This window comes from Lates calcarifer, linkage group LG7_1 (assembly GCF_001640805.2).
Source record: "Lates calcarifer isolate ASB-BC8 linkage group LG7_1, TLL_Latcal_v3, whole genome shotgun sequence".
NCBI lineage: Eukaryota > Metazoa > Chordata > Actinopteri > Centropomidae > Lates > Lates calcarifer.
In genome coordinates, this window is record NC_066839.1 from 8,341,914 (window position 1) to 8,364,601 (window position 22,688).

Below are 22,688 nucleotides of genomic sequence, written 5' to 3' on the forward strand. Positions count from 1 at the left end.
TGCAGTAAGAAAACCTGCATAAGAATGCAACCTGGCAACCCACCGCTCAGCAGCCTCCTTTTCTTATTTGATATAGGCACAGATTGACATAAGGCTGGGCCAACTGAATACTGAATTATGATGAGTGGTCGGTTTTGTAAGCTTCAACAAACCATTGAGAAGGAAACAAATGTCAAGTCACTTTACCACTAGGTGTCAATGTAGCTGATATTATACATGTTGAATCAAAGGTTGTGGGTATGTTTTACTACCAAATTATTGTTTCAGTTCCCTATTTACACTGCCATGTAAGTAATTGAGGTGGAGAATAGTAAATTCTTTATTTTTTCAGTATTCTTTTATTTATTCGTTGCGTCTAAACAGCCAAATGTTACATGTTAGCTAAATGACATTTAATATTTAAAAAATTACATGAAAACAAAACATGTGCAAAAGGCATGATTATAGAATTAAAACTTCTCTTCATGCCATAAACAGTCCAAATTCCCAGAAATACTACCAATATAATAAGCATAGAGTTCTCAATCATAGACATTTGAATGGTGCATTTAAGAGAAGATTTCTTATCTAGGGCTTTCAGTATAGTAAGCCATATTTAGTGAATGACCATACTAACTACTTCTTTTCCAGTCTTATTTTTACCTACATGGCAGTATTTTTCACGAGCTATCACTCCTAAAATTCTGCACTATTGCATTTGTGGTATAGATTTTGGACAGTCCCACTGAACAGCACAGTGTGACCTGTAAATGTTGGGACTGGGTCAGGGTTTCTCTCTCCAAGAAGCCCCCTCCTCCCCTCTTTTAAAGAGGGCCTATATTTAGGTCCAGGCACACAACAGTGACTGTGTGAGCTCTGGTGTGAGACGCTGTTGGTTGGGGACTGTCGAGCAGTGATAGTGTTTTAAAAGGAACTAAAAGTGATCACCAGTGTCAGGGAGAGCACAGGAAGTTTCTTTGTGCTATTTTGCAAGTTCAGTCTCCGTTTCTGCAAATAACGAAGGACTCCACTTTATAAGCTGCCCTCTGACACAGGAATGCCACAGGCTGAGGCAGACGCTGATAAGATGGGGGACATGGAACATGAAGGGAAAGTGCCTCTTGCGGAAGAGACAAAGGTGAAAGTGCTTTATGAAACTCAAGCATCACTCGGGCCTGATGACAAAGCTGATTATTCTCCCACTGGGACAAACTCAATCTACTCTGCCATTCTGAGCAGAAATGAGGCCGTCAAGGATGCCAAGCGTCTTAAAACTTTTCTGGAACTGCGAGACAAATATGTGAGGAAGAACGTTTTGTTTGAAGACCCTCTGTTCCCTGCAAATGATTCCTCACTCTTCTACAGTCACAAACCTCTGATGAAGTTTGAGTGGAAACGTCCTTCGGTGAGTGCCAGTCTTCTGACATCGTATCCATCAGGCCCAAGTTACGCTTAATGCAAAAGCAATTCTTAACGTGTTTACAAAAGCTCTTCTGTAAAATCCCTGTGTAGCTCATCACTTCCTCCACAGCACATATGTGGGGTGTCAAGTTGATATGGCTGAGTGGTTGTGGGTGCATAGCTCTGGGTTATCACCTTCTACAATCACAGACAGCTGACTCTCACACAGGAGGACGCAATCTGCCAGTGCTGGGAAACATAGTGGCAACTCAGGGTGTTGGCTTCAGGGTTTCATATTTTTCTGATGTACACAACTCAGGTTTGATAGTCTTCCAATGCTCCATGGTTCTGACCTGCAGCCCTGATTGCAGGACGTTTAGCAAAAGATGGTTTTGGCATGAAAAGACATAGCTTCCTTTACTTACAGCATCCACCAACACACTGACACAGATGTAAATACTAACAGACAGAAATGCAAACACAAACCCAAGACCCAACACCTATGTACCAATGCCACAATGTAAAAATACTTTAAAAAATACTTACGTTTGGCATTCAGAGCTTATCAGCAAGATGCACTTAAAGCATCACAAGTAAGAGTACTCATTATTCTAAATAACTCCTTTCAGAATGTCATATTATCATTTATACATATATATTAGGGTATATTATATGACAGTCTGGATTAATATTATTGATGCTTAAACTCATACTGTAAGTTGGGTTACTAATGTTTCAATCAAGGACGAGTTGTTTCTTTTACTTTATATGCTGTTGGTGGGTTAATTTATAACAGTGCATCATATTCCCAAAAATAGTTTTTATAAGTAAAAAATGAAATATATTAAGTATTAAGGGAATCATTTGTCATTTTGGAAAATTTGCTTTCTTTCAAAGAATTTGATGAGAAAACTGATACTACTGTCACATTTGTCCAATAAATATAAAATAATGCCAGCAAACAGTTAGCTTAGCTTAGCGTAGTTTAGCTCAGTTTGGCTCAACATAGCATAGCTTAGCACAAGTACATGTGCTAATTGTGTTGAGTAGTGAGATTTAAAGGTGCTGATGGGCAGATTTCATTACATTAGGACAGAGTCAGGCTAGCTGTTTCCACCTGTCTCCAGTTTTTATGCTTTGCTAAGCTAACTGTGTCCTGGCTGTAGCTTACATTTACATTAACACAAACTGGGTCCAAGTTATTTATTGTCATTTCTAAATATACTTAATTGCATACTATAAATGACAAATTGAACATAAAAGTATTTTAATTTCAAATTTCTTCTTTGTAGAAATCCAGTGTAATACAAAACTGCGGTGTGATTGCTATTTAATAGCAGATGACAAATGCCGCTTTAGACGTTCAGCTGTGAATAGTGATACATGAATCCCATCAAGGGGTCAGCAGCCGTGCATGCTCTAAATTCGGAACATGAGGCTGCATTTTTACAGCCTTAGTTATGGTCAGTTATCATGTGACGAAGGGACTTGAGTCACTGCTGAAAATCCCCATAAATAAACTGAGTGAGATCTAATTTCTTTTCTGATATTTTTTTATTTATCATCATCCTGCTTTTTAACTTCTGAAAACTGCTAATTTGAGAAATTAAGGATTTTCTTGCAACATTTCAGGAGTTAGAAAATGCTATGCTGATTTTTGCTAGATAACTACATATTTTTTAGTTAATCTGAATGGGTTTCACAAGGTTTTAAAAGTCAGTGGTTCTTAACCTTTTTGGCCTGGGACCCCTTTTCACATATTTTGGCCTTGATTGTGTACATGAGCAGTGAAGAATTTAGAAAGTGTTTTTTCTTCCCTGATAGTGTCATTTAAAACATTTGTGAAGGCCCAAAGAGGGATAATTATCAAATATATCACAAGAAAAAAGGGGACAAAATAGAGCTAAATCTTAAAAAAAGAGAAAGAAAGCTGGATAATACATTGGTAAGTCCCAGGTTCCTCTAGGACCACAGCAGCTGTCAATCACACTACCATGACAAAGAGGCGTAGTTATGAGTTGAGGGCTTCTCCACATTCAGCACAGCATTATCACTTGTTCAGGGGACTAAAGGGTCGTGACCAGCTGACCTCTGACCAACTGCCTCCTCGTAAAACATGTAGCAAATGCAGAGGGGTGGGATTTGTGATCTGAGGCTCCCCCTGAGCCAGAGAAATTTCTCCAACTTGCTCTCAGTTTCGGGGTCAAGTCCTCATATTGTCAATCATGTCAAGTGTAGACACAAGTTTTAAATTGCTGTTGACTAAACACAAAGAGATGCACAAGAACTTCACCTAAATAAATTTAAAATCTAAAAAAAAAGTTTGTTCATCTTACCAAACATTCAAAAACTAACTACTGGTACCTGACAGCTTAGCTTTTCCAGCTTATACATCCATCATTTCATCATGCATGGTTTTCCATAATGAGAAAAAAGATTTGAACTCTGGCATGCACATGACATTTTGCGACACATTCAGAAATACCTCCTAACACTTTTTTTCTTATAACAGGAAATTTGTGAAAACCCCCAGTTCATCGTAGATGGAGCCAACAGGACAGACATCTGTCAGGGAGAATTGGGTAATATTCAAACTGTTTCTGCTTGAGAAAATGAAACAGACTCACTGTAGATAAAATCATGGATGTAACTTTGGTATTTTGGGGTTTTAGTGGCACTAAAAGTCTAATGTGTTTCTGCTAAAAACATGTTGTTTTTTTTTTACATCTTGTTGATGGGCAGAGTAAAAAAACAGAAGATAAATCAGAACATAGGCCGAGGCCGTGGCATGGTGTGGAAACCAGAATATACTTAACAGCCAGAAAGACGAGCATGAGCCTGAGTCACCTTACTGACACCTGCAGCAAAGTGGCTTTAAGATGTGACAACTGTGTTACTTTCTGAAGCGGTATGCACGGATCAGATAGTTTATAGTTCATGAATCTACTCCTGACAGGTGACTGCTGGCTGCTCGCCGCCATCGCCTGTCTGACACTGAACGAGAAGCTGCTGTACAGAGTGATTCCCCCGGATCAGAGCTTCACTGAGAATTACGCCGGCATCTTCCATTTCCAGGTTTTAAATGAACATCTGACATATTGTGCAACTAACAACTGAAGTTTCATGTTCTTCAAAATCATAAGGCAAAACAGCTTAGATCTGATTTGAGGATAGGGAAAGGAATCTTAGGGAAAAAAGCACAATATATTAAAGTTTTTACATGTAAACATTTAAATTTTACATAATAAATGTGATATTCCACATGTAGAATTTCCCAAACGCTGAAATGCATAGGTGGGAGATGTATTCATATCCTTTGCTTAAGTAAAAATACTGATACAATCCATCATATTCTGTAAAATCCCCATATGTTTGTAGTATTGCTATTCTGTGAGAACCATGTACCTCTAAAAAAGTCAATGTTTCATGAGCTCAACCAATATTCAAATCAATATCAGTAATGGCCTCAACAAATTTGTACTAGATTGACAGCACCTTTTCTTTGCCTGCTGATTTTTTTTCCTCCACTGTCTCATTACTGATTCCCTACTGTGTCTCTCTTGTGTTTTCCTATTTTCAGTTCTGGCGTTATGGCGAGTGGATCGACGTTGTTGTGGACGACCGCATCCCCACCTGCAAGAATCAGCTGGTGTTCACCAAATCTTTCAGAAAGAACGAGTTCTGGAGCGCTCTCTTGGAAAAAGCTTATGCAAAGTAAGCAGAGTCTATTAATGTCTTCACATGTGTCTCTGTTTCTTCATTCAGTCAGGTTCAGATTACCCCCTCCAATCCACTGCAAAAAGTTTGACTGAGTTTGAGTCTGGTGCCGAGCCTTAGTTCCAGCTTTTGTACTAAAAAAAGTTAAAGTCAGAGGACATTAAATAATTTTAGGTGTTTTAAAGGCAGATTTCCTGTTTACAGATGTTTTTATCAGTATCAGTAACAGCATTGAAACACTGGCATCAGAGTCTTTAAGTCATGTCTCTTAATTTAAAATAATCCGTCAAACAAGATGACTGATACGCTTTAAACCACTGACCTCTCACTTCACTGGCACCACAATCCTTGAACTAGAAGCGAAACAAGTTTTAAGACCCAGTCCTGAACAAAATGTCTCATTAAGCTTTCTATCTTTTGCAGTGTAGATGCACTAACTAGGCACACATCTCCTCCGTCCTCATGTTTCCCAAACTGGCTGCAGACAATGTGAAAAATCCAAGCCTCAGAGAACAGACATGTCAGCGCATTGACTGTGATGATTGACCTCTCTCTCTCTCAGGTTGCACGGGTCTTATGAGGCACTGAAAGGGGGGAACACCTTAGGAAGCCATGGAGGATTTCACAGGTGGAGTGACCGAGTACTTCGAGTTGTCTGAGGCGCCCAAAGACCTCTACAACATCATGAGGAAAGCCCTGGAGAGAGGCTCACTGATGGGCTGCTCCATAGATGTGAGTGGTTGAGAAAATGGTTGAAGAAAGTGCACATAAAACACAGAAAATAACAATAGTGTGTAGTAGATATTAACATATCAAAGTGATTTATTGTACATATAACTGCACAAAAGGGAGTAACAAGTAAACAAAAAATGAAGCTATAAAAAAGAGGATGTTTGGGACAACAGGGATCAATTAAGAAGAAGTGAAACCATCATTTAAAGCTGAACAATTTTCTTTTTCGCATTAAATCAGCCTGTTTCAACAGGAGCAGAAGCAGAATTGAATTGCAAAGTGTGATTTTTGTCATCCTACGTGCACGTGTTTTAAGAAAACTAGATTTTAACAATCAAATCCAGAGCAGATTGTTGGCAATTGATTGTTGATGTTTGGCAAGATTTATTTGCCTTAAAATCCAGTCTGTGTTTAGTTCTGACATGTGTTGTATGTCTCTCAGATTTTTTCTGCCAGTGATCTGGAGACTCGGACCGAACAGGGGCTGGTCAAAGGCCACGCCTACTCCATCATCGGCCTGGCAGAGGTGCAATTAAATGACCACTTTCTGTAAATGCAGATTTTGTCATTTTTTTGTAAGAGAAAGTCTTTTCCATTAATGATAATGGGGTGTTGCTTCTAGTGCGATGGGGTCGCAAAGAACACCAAAATTCGCCTGATTCGCCTGCGAAATCCCTGGGGTTGGGTGCTGTGGAAGGGACCCTGGAGTGCAAAGTAAGATAATATTTGCACATAATTCTATTTATGTTAAGTTGCCCACTTATAATATGATGTAGTGAATGTGCTGTGCTATATCAAGTAACAGAGAGAGTTTTATTTTTCCATAGTTCAAAGGAATGGTCGACGATTTCCATCGCAGACAAAGAGAACCTGAGAAAACAGACTGTGGAATCCAGTGAGTTCTGGTGAGTGATATTTATTTCATCACATCTTTAATTTTGGCTTGTTCAGCACTTCACGATTGAACCATGAAATTAATTTAGCCATCAGCAACAGGTCAGAGTTTCCATTTGTTGAGCACAGTTCATTGGGATTCATATCAAACCAACAACCATAAGCTGAACTTTTAAATTTAGCATTGCAGGCTAACACACTAAACATCAGTTTACATGTACACATTCTTTACAGTTTAGTTTTTAAGTCAAGTCAAAGCCATTTTTATTCATTTAGCCCAGTATTATGAATCACACATTTGCTTCAAAGGACTTTGCAATCTGTACAGAGTACCCTCTGTTGGATAAAGAAGAATTCCCCCAAAAAACCCCTTTAACAGAAAAAGAGAATGGATCCAACTACAAGCTTCCTCTTTTATGTTCCCCTCCAGGATGTCTTTTGACGATTTCAAGAGGAACTTCACCAAGCTGGAGATGTGTAACCTAACCCCTGACACACTGCAGGGTGATGAAAGACACAGCTGGACAGTATCGGTCAATGAGGGTCGCTGGGTGAGAGGCAGCTCTGCCGGTGGCTGCAGGAACTTCCCAGGTAGGGAAGCCTTTAAAAGCCAAAATCAAACTTTTTCATTCTGATGTGGCTGCTATCATATCACACCAATATGTATCACTTGTGTTTTACAGACACATTTTGGACGAACCCTCAGTATCGGCTGCAGCTGTACGAGGAGGACGATGACCCGGAGGACGGACAGGTGGTTTGCACCGTCGTCGTAGCTCTGATGCAGAAAGGTCGGAGGATGCAGCGCCATGAGGGGGCCAGATTCCTCGCCATCGGGTTTTCCATCTACGAGGTAGTAATAGCATGACCCTTAGCTTTCCTCTGGTATCTGTAAGCCGATGTTCATTCACTGGAGTTTAACTTCTTTAACTTCTTCTGTGTGTCTGTAGGTGCCAAAGGAGGTACGCCCATCTTGGAGAAGGACGTTATTTTGATGAAGTCAGCTCCCTGTATTGACCTGTATCTCCAGAGTTGTGTGTGTTGACTTTAGCAGTACATGTAGTGATACAGTTGGTCAACCTTTTGTGAAACCCCTGGGTAATCCTTACAAAGACAAGCCAAAATCGAAATTATTGGGATAATACAGTACCTGTAGTACGTTTAATATGTTTACGTCCAATAAGTTTTCAATTTTACTACTTCCCCTCTCCTTGGAGCTAATTCCCATCTCATCTTTCTTATCTCACTATTCCCTCACTATTGTTTTCTTCCATTCGTAGATGTGTGGACAGAATCAGCACCTGCAGAAGGACTTTTTCCTGTACACAGCCTCCAAAGCTAAAAGCAAGACCTACATCAACCTTCGAGAGGTAACAGAGCGTTTCCGCCTGCCCCCAGGAGAGTACGTCATCATCCCCACAACCTTTGAGGCCCATAAGGAGGGAGAGTTCATCCTCAGGGTCTTCTCTGAGAAGCAGAGCACGTCCGAGTAAGGATCACTAGTCATATCTGGCAGTGCAGCTGGTGTTATTTTGGGGATTGTTCACAGTAAAAATTGCAAAATATGGGGAAGCAGTGCACATTGAGAACCTTCATGTCTGTTTTTCCTCACAGGGAAGCGGAGAACACAATTGGTTCGGCCAAAATGCAGGTTTGCAACATGATTGAAGAAGTTGTGGGATCAAAATTTATTTTAATAACTGCAACCAATATTGCAGTGGTGAAACAGACGAGCAGGTTCACATCTTATGTCTACAGAACTATGTTTAGGATTTGATAAAGAAACAAAGGAGTAAGTGCTTCTTGGTGCTCGTCATGTTCGAACAGGTAATCAGTGTCCACTAAGAAGGGGAATGAATTCCAAGAAAACTTAAATGAACACATAAACACATTTGTCTTTCTAAGGGTCAAACAATCAAATGAAGTACAAGCCTCAATCATGTGAGAATTTCACGCCAATAATAACTTTTTAAAAATCATATTGGCAGAAATGGGCTTCCATACTCTGAAGACACCGATTGTTAGCAGTTTTTAGGAAGATCCTCTGGAGGTAGACACCACTTTTATACAAACCTTGAGAAACATTCCTGAAAATACATCAGCTTTAAAGCTCAGTATTTTGGACTTTAAACGTCGCACAGACAATGTCAAAATATGTGGGCGTGGTCCAGCACCAGTACAGATTCCTCCAGCGAGAGAACCGTCTGCTTTCACACTGCAGTATCAGTTTGAATTTGACTTATCATAAATCCCACTTGTGTATCCTACATATTCTACCAACTATCTACAACTTTTACTTTTGAAATCTGTCTGTCTTGTCCTGATGCATTCTGCATGTTCACTCATTGTTTTCCCCACAAGAGTCACTAACAGATTGAATATTTAAGTGTTTTCCTCCGTTTCATCTCACTTCATCCTTCTGTTCTTCCTTGTCTTATTGGCCATCAGCAAGACAAGAAAAAGAAAGGAAAGGTAATGCATGTATGTGGCAGTAGCATCAGTGGATTTGCTTTTAAGCTCTGCTTCTTTCCATTATATGTCACCGTTCGCAATGTTGGCAGCTGTAGTTTGCGCCATTATTGAATATACAGATTCTAAAGAGTGGAATAACTGGAAATTAACCATCTCTTCTCTGTTCTGTTTGTCTTTTATAACCCTTCTCTCCTCTTACCAACCACTGCCATTACCCACATGCCAGCCTATTGTATTTGTGTCAGACAGAGCGCGCGCCAACAAAGAAATCGAGCATGACGGCATTCAGGGGGAGAAGAGGAAGAAACCGAAGGTAATCTCCATGTTACTGAAGCAGAGTGTGTCCAGCAAATACTGTGACCCTTGTCCTGTTGTAATTTCTGGAGACTGACGACTCTGTAATACAATCTTGACCAGGTCACAATTGAGTTTGAAGCCAAATGAGCTCAAATGGCTCAGCCGCACCTGTTTCCCTGTGAAGCCTCAGTGTATAAAGGCCTAGTTGTTTCTTGTGTGCTGCTCTCCTCTGGTACTGTGAGGAAATGCATCCAGTGGTAACCAATTCAAAAAAAAAAAAAAAAAAACATGTAATAACAGGCCAGGTGAGGCAATGAAATAACCCCATCTACACTTTTTTAAACAAAATGGTCCCATCTTACCAAATGTTTTGTTTTCAAAATCAGAAAAAGTCCCTCTTTACGCCAATGGAAATTATCCATATTTCATAATTCTACCCTGCAGTGCCGGAGTACGTCATTGCTGGTCATTTGTCATTTTCAAAAACAAAACAAAAAATCACCAACAAAACATAAAATTTGCAGCAACTGTGTACAGAAATTGGCCAAAACTGGCTTTTCAAACTTTTGTTTCACTATAAAAAGATTATTTTGCCTAACAAATTATTTATTTTTGAGAACAAAACAACAATAAACCAGCTACATGTAAAGCTAATTTACCAACTTTTCAACGCCGTTTCCTGTAACTGGAAAATGTGTTTTGATGCTCAAACATGTTGGTAACTTAGTTTGTTTCATCACATAAATAAAACAGTGGCTAAATATGATTGCAAAGGAGAAAATAAGAAGCACCAGATCAACTACTCCTGCTAAAAGCTAATTATGACTTTTACACTGTCCAAACCTAAAATAATCCTCAAAGAGGGCATAGAATTACAGTTTTGAAATTTATGCAGCATTTATCAAATTATTTTACAATTCATTGTTGGTACTAATAACTGTTTATCTGTCCATCAGCGAAAACTGTTAGAACCTGAGGAGGAAACTGAGGAGGAAAAAAAGTTCAGAGCCATTTACCAACAGATTGCTGGTGAGGTGAGTAGCAGTGAGACTGACAGGGTCAAACATGATGTTTTTATTTGAGCTGATATGAAACACGTCTCCCCTCCCTCCATCAGGACATGCAGATCTGTGCCAATGAACTCAAGACGGTCATGAAGAACGTACTCGCCAGACGTGAGTTTGCTAAAAGGCCAGAATCATCATTATCACTGCAGACCGTGTCATTATGTGGTGATCTCTCACACCAAGTTCTCCCTCTCCACAGATAGTGAAATAAAGACGAAAGAGGGTTTCAGTCTGGAGACGTGTCGGAGTATGATCGCCTTGATGGACGTATCCTTTCAGCTGGTTTAAACTAGAGTGTTTGTAAGGAGAACAATAACAGTGGGGAAAACCTCAGAGGCCAGACCACCAAGCAAAGCTATACTGTGTGTTGGCTTTTCTATAACTGAACTTTCCTCAGACTGATGGGACAGGAAAGCTGAACCTGCAGGAGTTCAAGCACTTGTGGAAAAAGATTAAGGAGTGGCAGGTAGCCAACTTCACTTCTGCTCATATTTAATTTTACTAAACCCACTAAGCTCTCATCTGATCATCAGTCTGTTTGTGTTTGCAGCTGATCTTCAAGCGTTATGATAAAGACAAATCTTGCTCCATCAGTAGTTTTGAGATGAGGAACGCTATTCATGATGCAGGTGAGCAGCATGACAGAAAAAAAAAATGTTTCTTTGTGCAAACTGTACGTTTCCATTTTTAGAACTATGAATTAATTGTAATAAAGCAGAAATGAAACTTTGTGTTAGACAGATGATGCTGTAATAAATCATGAATCTCTGCTTCTTTCTCTCCACATGAAGGGTTTCACCTCAACAAACAGTTATATGACATCATAGCGATGCGCTACGCGGACGAACACCTCAACATCGACTTTGACAGTTACATCTGCTGCTTTGTGAGGCTAGAGGGCATGTTCAGTAAGTACCTGAGCCTTTTTGAAATAATGATTTTCTGGTGCTGGATGTCATGAGGAAGCTTGTTCACCAAAATATCTTGCACAGCAGATTAATTTCAGTGAAACACAAAAATAATTTTAATATACCCTACTGGTTTGAACTAAATCAGTGTTGAAAAATAAAAATACAGAATATTTTATATATGAGGTTTATAAAAAGACACTGATGAAGCCGGTTGATTGTTGTGTCTCTTTTAGGGGCTTTTAATGCCTTTGACAAAGACGGAGATGGACTAATCAAACTTAACGTCCTGGAGGTAAGTAGTCAGTCTTAACATTTTGCTTTACAACATGACACTGACATGTTGCTTTGTTTTATTCAATGTCTATATTACTCTCTACTATTTGCTCTGTGGTTAATGAGAGGTTTAATGCTTGTTTGTGATGAATGGCGATGTTGACTCACAAAAACTCAATTATGATCTGAGGGACCAGGAAAATAAAAACACCTGTATCCCTGTAATATTTATTTATCTACTTAAAATGTTCAGTTTTTGTTGGGATTGTATTTTGAGGCTGTACTTTGAGGTGGTGTAGTGTTTGACTACATTATACCAGAAGATGATTTTAGTTCCCTTCAACCAAAAGTATGTACAGTAATGTAACACTGAAGCATGCTATTGATTAGCTGATCAACAGTTTTGATACTTGTATGATTGCTTTAGTCATTTACCAAGAAAAAAGCACCATATATTTTCTGGCCGAAGCCTTACTAATATGATGATCTCTCACTCTTTCCTTTTTTATTTCACTGTAAATTGAATATTTTTAGTGCTGATCAGGTGAAACAATTTTACACTGTTATCTTGGACTGTATTACAACGTGCAATGGTTCCTATTTTTTGTCAGTCAGAATATAAGTCTATTTTCAAAATGAAACTCTTTATTCTTATCTTAATTTTTCTCCTCCTCTCTTTGCAGTGGCTTCAGCTGACCATGTACTCTTAGATCATCGACCCGACCTCTGATGTAACCGCAGACAGTCGGTGTTTAGGTTTATGACACCGACTCTGTCATGACTTAACTCTCCCAGACAGTTACTTAACGCTCTCTCTTTTCTTAAGCCCTACTGAATGAAATGTATTTTTGCACAAGTTGTGATTACAACAAAGTCTCAATGTCATCATCAGACAGTGATACAAAGAGGCAGTCTAACGATGTGAACAGATACTGTTACAAGAGTTTGTTGCCAAAGTTCCCGTGTTGTAAACGATATGTGGTCGGTGATGCAAAGCTACAACTGTCAGTGCTAAAAAAAAGTGTCTGATTATGAGTACTCAGTGAATGAGCTTTTTGTTTCACAAATCTTTGCAGAAATACTTAATGGATATTGTTTTTAAAAATATATTGGAGGTGTAACTATAAATTATATTTGTCTTTTTATTGCTTTACACATACAGTAGGTATTAATTACAATCAAAACGCATACTGTACAGTATTACATACAAAAAATAAGGCATAACTTTGCTACAGCATCATACACTGTACTCTCTGGACAATTTTCTCTGCTTTCCTCCATCACCCAGAAAGAGCTGAGTTTTAATTTACATTTTGTACAAAGTGACAAAGGGGACAAGAACATTTCTTATTTCTCTCAAAATTGTAAAAATGTAAATGTTATAAGTTAACAGATGGTTTACATATTTAATGATGTAAAGTGTTTTTAACAGCCAAACCTCTTTGTCACCACGTGAGGAACTGATTTCAAAGTCCTCACATGTGCAAGTGTCACAAGAGACAGCAGTCTGAGTCAGGAAGAAATGAAGGATACAGTATCTCTGAGCTGTGAGGTTAGGGCAAGATAACAAGCCATGTTAGTGTGTGATGAAAAACTGGATATCTGGAATAATCTGACATCTGAAACCTGACTTGAAAGCAGGTGGGTGAAGGTGTGAATTTAATTATTCCAACAGAAGGTACAGGATGTTGAATATTATCCGGTGGGTCTTAAACTCTGGAGTTATTAAGCCAGTTTTCCCCCTTTATAATTTCCATCCAAATCGTCCCTTCAACACTGAAGAGAGGGTAATCTCTGTAATAAAGCTTAATACAGTGAGGGACTTTAAAATCCTGCTGGAGATCCTAAAAGACTACTAGTTTTATGAAGAGAAACCCCCAACCTTTCCTAAAAACCAGCAAGACTGGTCTATAATGGCTTTAGGTGTGGGAATATGAGAAATTTTGTAATAATATTTTTTTCATGTTCAGACACTACAGTGGTATTCTTTGTTATACCTTTACCCAAAAGACAAAACTAAATCCTGCACTTGGCCCTAATTTAGTGCCAATCATTGATACAAATCAACAAGATGGATTTTAACAGCAATTTACAGCATAAGCTGCTTCACAAAAACTACTCTGAGGTGTTTACATCAGTGCTGCATAGTTGTAGAAATGTTAGCTTTAGATATAACATTTTTGAAGAGGCATGTTGTGCAATACTGAATGTGTGATGGTGTTGAGAGTCCAAGGTCATGTACTCACAGTGACAACTACAACTACAACTACAAAAAACATGTTGAGCAAATGATCCCAAATTACAGTGCAGGATTATATTGTCATATAATGCATAATTATGGATAACTTAAAGCAAAACTAATGGGTGCACATAATGAAAAGAATCCTCTCGCCTCTCTCCTCAACACGACTGACTGTTAACATCTTGTGTGTTAGTTAGACTGGACATCTTACTCCTGTCATACATCAGCTTCAAGGGACCAACAACAAGTGGCCTTTATCGTCTCACTGTCACAGTCACCGAGAAAACAGAGGTCACGCAGTACGCACATGACTGAAAGAGATGGATCAGAGGCTCAATTGCTAAAAAGAACAGAAACTGTGTGTGAATTACAGAGAAAATCCTGAAACGACTCCCATAAGCTTGTATGTTGTGATGCTGTGTCACTGTACCTCTGCTCCAGTCAAGGCTGCAGCTTACTGTTGTTCTCCACATGGCTCTGCATGTGTTCAGGCAGGTTCTGCAGGAGGCAAAAACACCAGACTGAAGAAGTGTTGTCACAGAAGGTGGCAGTTTTCACAAACCATCTGAACAATGTGAGCTGATTGAAACCATCAGTTAAATATGGCACCGGTTCATTACCTGCCGAACTGACTCTTGTGTGGCAAAAAAAGTGTTGCAGCCTCTCCAGCGACATCTGACCGCCTGCAGGTTCGGGTTGCTGTGATCTCTGGTGAGGTGCTGGACGAGATGCTCCGCCATGCCGAAAATTAGCGAGCAATTCTGCCACTGGACACAAGACAAATGTCAGGACACAAGTCCATCAGAAAAGATGGCTTAGAGTTAAGAAACAGAAAAGAAAAGAAATGTTGTGTATATTTATATAAATCTTTCTTACCCAGCAGCGGCAGTTTTTCATCAAGTTGAGCTTCACTGCTTGAACACTGCCGTCGTAACAGCCTGTGTAGATCTACGTGACACAAAGCAAAGTAAATACGTGTCACCATTCAGCATGCTTTTGTAAAAATGAACCTCTGACATGCAGGTTTAGATTCAAACAAACATGGTTAAGACCAATTTCAGTCCACTTACCACACTCTTGTGGACGGCCATGCACATCACCATATCACTGTGACCCCCATACACCTGCAGGCGGTCATGGGACTAGAAAAACAAAACAAAAAAAAAAATCAAATATAGTTCATATATAAAAATTATATTAAAACCTGACCCACAAAAATATAGGTAAAATACAAATATAGAAAAAGAGAAGACATTTAATTCCCAAACACTGCCACATACTATACAGGTTTCAGAAAGCCAAATTTAAAATCTTCTCATATAAGAATTGATTGAAAGAGGTTAAAAACATTTAATTCTAATACTTTCCAACACTATAAATAGAAACTATAAATTTAATTCTAATCTAACTCTAATTATGATTAGAAGAGTAAAAAAATCTTGAACCCAGGTAAAGCCAGATGAATTGCTTCAAAAAAACTCACAATTTATCAAATAAAATGATTAAAATACACAAATCATCCACATGGCATCCAGTGCTGAAGCTACACATCAGTGTAAAATTGAGTCTAAATTACCTGAAGCTCATAAACTCGGACCAGCTTATCCAGACAGGCCGTCACCATCACTTTCCCCAGGATGACGATCGCCGTGACAGCGTGACCGTGACCCTTGTAGATACGAACCAGCTCACCAGTCTACAAGTAACGATGGAAGAAAAACAGGCACAAGCATAAATATAAACAACAGAAATAAACTAAAACAATACAAGATGGGCAGTGGCGTTAATTAAGATTTTAATATATTATATTATGCCTGCAATTATACATTTATAGAGAACAGGAATAAACAGAAAAAGAGACAAAAAAAGAAAAGATGATAAAGACTACAGATTTTCAATTAAAGCAATATTAACATTCACATACACAGCGTGTTGATCGTTTCAGTAACAAACTGGTATCATTTAGAAAATTCCTTGATACTCATGCATCACATATACACTGAGGAAAGTATTAACTCGTACATGGATGTTGTGGGCATGAACAGATGTGTCACTGGAGCCGCTGAAGACCAGGTCGTTCACCACCTGAAAACAACAAGGGAAGTATAATTCAGTACTGCTGATCAAATAATAATGTCTTTACTGATCTACCTTTGATCATCTACAAGAAACAGAGACTTTTTAAAATATTGTTCACATTACACACATTTCCATTCCCACACAAGTAAAATCTCAAATTATTTAGTTTCCTTTTCTGGACAAAATCATTCAACAGTTCAAGTGCGAAGAGTTGGTTTTATTCCCTCACCTTCATACAGAGCACAGTTTTGGTGTGACCCTCCAGTGAGCGCAGCAGCAGGCCGCTCTTGGCGTCCCGTACGCTGATGGTGCTGTCGTAGGAGCCCACCAGCAGCACCCGGCGGGCGCCCTCCTGCGCTGTGCCCAGACAGCTCACCCCCCGTGGGCCGTGGCAGTCTAACATGTCCAGCTGCTTCAGAGTCTAATGAGAGAGGGGGAGTTAAAGAATATATGGCACAATAACTACAGGCCCCTCATGGCGACTCATTTCTCCTGTATCATTAAACCCCATTTTACTGACCTTTAAATCATAGCTAGCAACTGATCCATTGGCGAGCCCAACATACAAAGTATTCCAGGCAATGTGCAAACACAAAACTCGGTCTGGTAAAGAGATCTGCTCCAGACACTTCTTTGACTAGAGGTGAGGGAAAATGAAATGAGAACACTTTTTAAAAATGCAAAACCCAAGATAGGACTGGGTTAAAAACCTGTTAGTGACTCAGCAAGTGAAGGATAACTGACAGTAAAGCTGCTCAGCAGCCACTATGACAAATTTATAAGAGCAGCAAAACTGAAGTAAAGCAGTAATTACAAAATGTTACATGTTTAACAAAACAAATAATAACGATTTTCCCTAAAAGTACATATAGCATCAATTGGTGAAACGACTCATATTCTAATAAGGATTAAAATGTAACAAACCAATAACAGAGACATGTATTTTTGTATTTTTTTGCGCAGCTTGACCAAACAGTTTTTGTTTTTGTTTTACCTTTATGCTAAAACAGCGGATGGTCTGGTCGCTGGATCCAGGTGTAGAGGCGAGCCGGCATGTTGGGGAGGGTCGACACCAGCAGACAGTTGACTTTGTTTGTGTGACCCTCAAACACTGCTACACACTCCTTATTCTGGAGATACAGAGATACAAATATATAGCTTATTATCAGTGCAAAATTACATTACCCGGCCTGCATTATGATTAATGAAAGGGCTGTGTTGTGGCTCTGTGAGTGTGTTGTGTTTGAGAGCAACACTAATCATTTGGAAACATAAAAATTAATTTGCAACTACTTTCTTCCTCAAAAAAAAATCTCATTTTTAAGCAAAAATGCCCAAAACATCCTATTGAACAACTTATCTATTAATCAAGAAAATAATCAGCAGAATAATCAACAATGATAACATCTTTATTCTCAGCCCTTGTGAACTATATAATTTATAATCTGTAGAAACAGCAGCAGTAGCTAAAACTATGATTGACAATGATAAAGTTTATGTCTTAAATCTCTACACTGATGGATATGTGACAGGTGTGGCAGATATAATCAATGTTCATAAAAATAAAAAAGACTCCTCAACACTGTCTTGCTGTCTGCTACTGTGTACAGGATTCCTTTGGTTTTGGATACCAGGCATGTGTTACTGAGAACTTTTTTGAATTTCTTTAAACACAGAAATACATTTTACTGGACTACACTGGATTGGGACTTAACTGCTTTGTGTCAACTGTCAGAAGTGTCTGTATGTTTTGGACCCTGAACAACAACTTACCTTCAGACTGTAGGCTCGTGCAGTGTTGTCCCCTGAACACGTGTACAAGAGGCCATCGTGGACCTGCAGGCTGTGGACAGGGCCCGAATGATTCATAAACGCTCCTAAGGACGGCTCTTCATCCTCAACAGACTCTGAAATAACAGAGATTAAGTTGATCTGCCCTTATATCACTACGTGCTGCATTTATTGTAAGGAGGAGAGACATTACTCACCTGCAGGGGTTTCAGCGTTTTTAACTGGCAAAGAAATTGGAATTTGTCTGAGGGGGTCAAGAGGAAAAAAGGTTCATCACATCTCACATTTACTTATCTGAATCTGCAAACAGAGCATCCCTGTAACATTCAGGACTCTGTACCCGACACAATCCCAAGAAAGCATCTCACCTGTCATCTTCCTTTTTCTGAAACGTCTGCGTGCTTGCAGAACTGAACTCCACTCTGACGGACTTCTGAGGAGGCTCTGGTGAGTCCTCATTGTCCGATTCGTCAATGTCGATAATCTCCTGGTTAGAGGGCTCCATCATTTCCAAAGAGTCGTCGCTCTCGTCCTCGTCGTCTGGTGCTGCAGCAGACACCTTTTGATCTCTTTCCGGGACAGACTTCTCTGCTGCTGACTCTCGTCCTTTAGCTTGCTTTTTGCCAAGATTTCTTCCCGTCTCTTCTGCTGAGTCGCTTTCAACTGGCCGTGCCTCTTCCTTTACGCAACCCTTTAACGTCTCCTTCTTCTCTTGCACCTGCTGCGTGGCACATAACTCAGGAGGGAGAAGTGCATTCACTGACGTCGAGGCGGCGACAGCAGTGGCTGCGGGAGCAGCTAAGTGTGTTGGTCCGAGCAGCAGTGGGGGGAGCAGAGTAGAGGGAAACAAGGGCACAGGTTGGTTCAGAGGCACGTGAGGTGTATCAGTCTGTCCAGCTGTGGGTGGATGACAGATTTCGTTCTTTACTGACACAGCTGGCAGAGCGAGGGGGGTTGGAAGAGGCTGAGTGATGGATGACGGTGAGGAGGATGTGGCAGGCGTTTGCTGGCTGGAGGAAGTCGTGAAGGCACTGGTGGAAGGAAGGGGAGAGTGTCTTGGTTGCTGGGTGGGAGCTTTCTCTGCTGTGTTAGATGCTCCCAAGTACCCTTCTGAAAAGGATTAAGAAGAAACTACTATTTGTCACCTGCTAACCCACTTTCAACACAGGGATTTCATGTTTGTGTCATTTGTACCTTGCATCCCCTGCAGGATCTCAATGCGCTTGGCTCTCAGACTGTTGACCTCAGCAGTAAACTACAACAGCAGAGAAAACATTTAATGTAAACCTGTGAGTGGACATGTAAAGAAAAGATTTCTTCAACTTTTTTCTTCATTAGTGGTGGTACCTGCTGTCTCAACAGCATGAGTCTTTGGACTTCTGTGTAGGCAGCTTGCAGGGCATTGCGGGCCTGGATCAGAGACTTGTCCAAGTCCTGCAGCGAGTGGCTGAGCTCGTCCTCTCTCAGAGACACCGCCAACAGCTGGTCCATCTGATTCTGGTCTAAAAGAGAAGAATATGCAATGGGGATTGACTGGACGATCTTTGGAAATATTCACAAACATTGCTGAGGAGGTATGATTACACATCACAGTGCACTTATTTTTATTTTGACATTTGTAGAAGTATTAGTAAAAGCAATGACAGTGGTCTTATTAATGATGCAGTATACAAAATGTCAGAATTACCCTTGTTTGACTTTGTTTTCTTCTTTCTACTTGGTCCCTTGTCAGAAATGCCATCATCCTGTACACATACAAAATACATTAATAACAACAATAAAAACCTAGTGTGAAACTGAAATTTCCAGCTCTGTGCTGAAGTCAACAATATTCTACTCACTGTTACCGGGTTGTGTTTCCTCTTTTTGGCACTGCTGTTGTCTCTCAAACCTCCGTTCTCATCCTCCAGGTTTGGTTCTGTCTTGACAGAGGTTGCTGTTACCGTGGAACTGCTGCTCCCACCAACCTGCTGTGCGGTGTCAGGCTCCTGCACCTGAGGATCTGACTGTGTCTCCCTGTGGGAGTCAGTATCGGTCGTGTCCTGGGGCGGAGGAGGTACAGTCATGTGTGGCCCTGAAGGACTGTCTGGGATCGACTCCCAGTGGAAACCCTCAGACAGAGGCCACTCGTTGTCCTGCAGTTGTGATGAGCTTTCTTGGTCAGTCTGAGGGTTTGTCAACGTGATTCCAAACCTGTAACCACACATAATAACAATGAACAGCAGCAAAGGAGATCGTGTGTGTGTGTGTGTGTGTGTGTGTGTGTGTGTGTATAATTCCTAACAAATAAGAGGTAAACTGAAACACCTCTTGTGAGAATGACTTATTCACCTGGACATGCCTGTGTTGTTGTCCTGCTTCTTACTTTTCATGTCGTTGTACATGTCCCTCCAGCTCTTGGCCCCTGATTTGCGGGGGAGAACGCCGCTCTTGAACCAACCCTGAATGAGTGGCTCACCTTGAGTTTTGTTCGGTTTGTGGGCAATTCGAACCCTGGGGGTGATGTTTGGGTTGGGCTTAGTGGATGTGGTGTTGACCGCGCACTGGCTGAGTGAAGTCGAGCTGTCGAAGGCCTCCGGAAATTCTCCCTCTCCTGTCACCACTGAGCTCTTCTTGCTACACTCAGTCGTTTCTTTTTTCACTTTGGAAATTGTATGTTTTGGCTTAGCAGGAGCAGCACTGGAGGGACAAACTCCAGAGTGGGCAGCAGTTGCAGGGGTGTTGACCTGTGACGACTGTAGAGATGTAGTTGCAGCACTAGCCTGTTGTGTGGTGTCACCACCACCCACCTGGCTGATCTGCCTCCTGGCTTCACGATCTGCTCTACATGGCTCCCTCACACCCAGCGCTCTTCTAATTTGCCTCAGCATCGTGCTGACGTCGACGTCCCGTACGGTAGTTGCGCTGTCCGATTTGTTTTCTGAAGCGGGGTTGGAGAAACAATGTGACCCTTCTGGTCCTGGTTCAGAAGATCCAGTATAGTCATACTCAAAATTGTGAGGGTAACTATCATTGGTGAAGTCTATTGTACTTGTATTGTACTGCCTGTGGTGCTCCCCTCTGACTCCGATGAACTGACCTGACTCGGTGTAATGGTCTTGAACACAACCCTGATGCCAAGTTCTCCCGGCAGGCTCTCCTGACAGACCAGACAATTTTCCACTTTGATTCGGCAGAGCTGTTTCTCTTTGGTGAAGAGGCCTTTGCAGCCTGGACACATTGTTCTCCTTGTTTTGGACAACAGCAGTGTTGCTTCCCGTCTGCTGGATTTGCTGCATCTGTTTCAATGTCCTCATGTGCACTTGTTTGGATATTTCCAGCGTCAGTCCTCTGGATGCCACTGCGGTTTGTTGATTGGCTCCCTGTATCATTTCTGCACGCATCTGACCAGCTATCTGCTTCAATTTCTTTTTTTTCTTTCCCCTTACTTTCTTCCTGTGATGGAAATAGACATAGTCATCCAAATGCAGTGTTTCAAAACAACAACACATGACATTGTATAGAAAATATTATCATTATGACTCCACAACAAGATAAACTGATGAACTTCTTACGCCTCCTTCTTTAGTTTCTTGTTTCTCTCCAGGATTCGGCTGATGGTCTCTGTGCCCAGAGTCTTAAACATAGATGGGAACTTCACGTTTTTTGACATCAAGCTCTTCAACTTTGCTTCATGCTGAGTGGTGGAGATGTGCTTGGCATACTGATATATACCCCTGGAGAATGACTTACACGCATGGCATTCATGAAGTGAATCCCTGTTCATTAAAGGACACAAAAACAGATATATATTTAGCAGATAAGCAGATGTCAAAATCTTTGCTTTAAGTTTTAGCAAGTAATTTAGATCAAAACAGGAAATAGAGCCCATGAGAATTTTGGCTCAATGCATATTTTAATTATTTCATCTCAGAATTGCAGGAACATGGTCTGGCTGGTATCAATGGATTTTTTGATACTAGTGCACATATGAAACCTGAGATTTAAATGCTTTATCAAGTGCATTTACATAGGTTTAATCATACATGTGTATTTTTGCATCCCTTGTGGAGAGCACTTCATTAAGAGTAAACATTTTTGTATTTGACAAACACTACTTACTTGCCCAGCACTGTCTCCAGCTGTTGGTGGTGTGACAGACTGTGCATATGCTCCTGTTCTGCCTGTAGTTACGAGACATTTTGTCAAGATTATAAAAGCTGCATGTTCAAAAATCAAACATCAATTTGTGTAAATATCTTGGTAAAACTAGAGCCACTTACATGTTTTGCATATGACCTGCGACACAAAATACAGTAGGTACGTTTGCCCGTGCTCTTGGAGGATTCTGGGATGTAGCTGCCGTTGTTCTTTGCAGAGGTTTCATCCATCTTTTCCCGTTTGGTTTGAATCAGTGCCATTTCTGTGAAACACGAAGCACACACATGTAAACAAAGCGGCGCACTAGCTTTAAATCTGGACAAACAAAGCCCACGTGCAGTGTCTCAACAGCATCATATCATCACCGAATAAAGCCTATAACAAACTGAGTATAGACCGTGGTTGGCATTCATGTTATAACCAATAAAACACTGGAAACATCAAGTCTAAAATTGTACCAGCAGCACAACGTGGTTGTCAAGTCAGAAATAGCCTGTGCTAACTGAACGGTTGATTTAACGGTTGCAGATTGGACGTTACCTGCGTCACAGTTCACACAAACCGCTAAGCAAAGTAAACGAAATTAAGCTACGTTTTTAACGTACTACAGTGAACTAAATAATAGGCATGAATTGCAAAGAAAACCTAATAACTACCAGACAAATTTCACATGGCTACAAGACTCCACTGCTC

General features: G+C 40.4%; 2 protein-coding genes across 2 annotated transcripts; one reads left to right on the top strand and one right to left on the bottom strand.

Annotated features, from left to right (window-relative positions):
• Nucleotides 1-827: 827 nt before the first annotated feature.
• capn3b (calpain 3b) lies at nucleotides 828-12,871 on the top strand. Its single transcript, XM_018694981.2, is given in 24 exon segments — nucleotides 828-1,384; nucleotides 3,893-3,962; nucleotides 4,337-4,455; nucleotides 4,961-5,094; nucleotides 5,660-5,702; nucleotides 5,704-5,829; nucleotides 6,272-6,355; nucleotides 6,452-6,543; nucleotides 6,657-6,734; nucleotides 7,154-7,314; nucleotides 7,407-7,576; nucleotides 7,674-7,685; nucleotides 8,004-8,212; nucleotides 8,338-8,374; nucleotides 9,172-9,195; nucleotides 9,422-9,508; nucleotides 10,449-10,526; nucleotides 10,610-10,667; nucleotides 10,759-10,826; nucleotides 10,957-11,025; nucleotides 11,110-11,188; nucleotides 11,351-11,467; nucleotides 11,704-11,762; nucleotides 12,427-12,871. Coding segments are annotated over 24 exon segments (2,349 nt in total). The 5' UTR covers nucleotides 828-1,036; the 3' UTR covers nucleotides 12,454-12,871.
• Nucleotides 12,872-22,662, bottom strand: znf106b (zinc finger protein 106b). The gene is given in 22 exon segments (XM_018694979.2): nucleotides 12,872-14,483; nucleotides 14,606-14,752; nucleotides 14,862-14,933; nucleotides 15,056-15,127; nucleotides 15,562-15,681; nucleotides 16,008-16,070; nucleotides 16,294-16,485; nucleotides 16,585-16,701; nucleotides 17,059-17,097; nucleotides 17,099-17,194; nucleotides 17,838-17,971; nucleotides 18,053-18,099; nucleotides 18,224-18,965; nucleotides 19,050-19,110; nucleotides 19,203-19,357; nucleotides 19,543-19,600; nucleotides 19,697-20,048; nucleotides 20,187-21,290; nucleotides 21,410-21,613; nucleotides 21,957-22,018; nucleotides 22,118-22,257; nucleotides 22,536-22,662. Coding segments are annotated over 21 exon segments (4,032 nt in total). The 5' UTR covers nucleotides 22,256-22,257; nucleotides 22,536-22,662; the 3' UTR covers nucleotides 12,872-14,426.
• Between the last annotated feature and the right edge of the window lie 26 nt (nucleotides 22,663-22,688).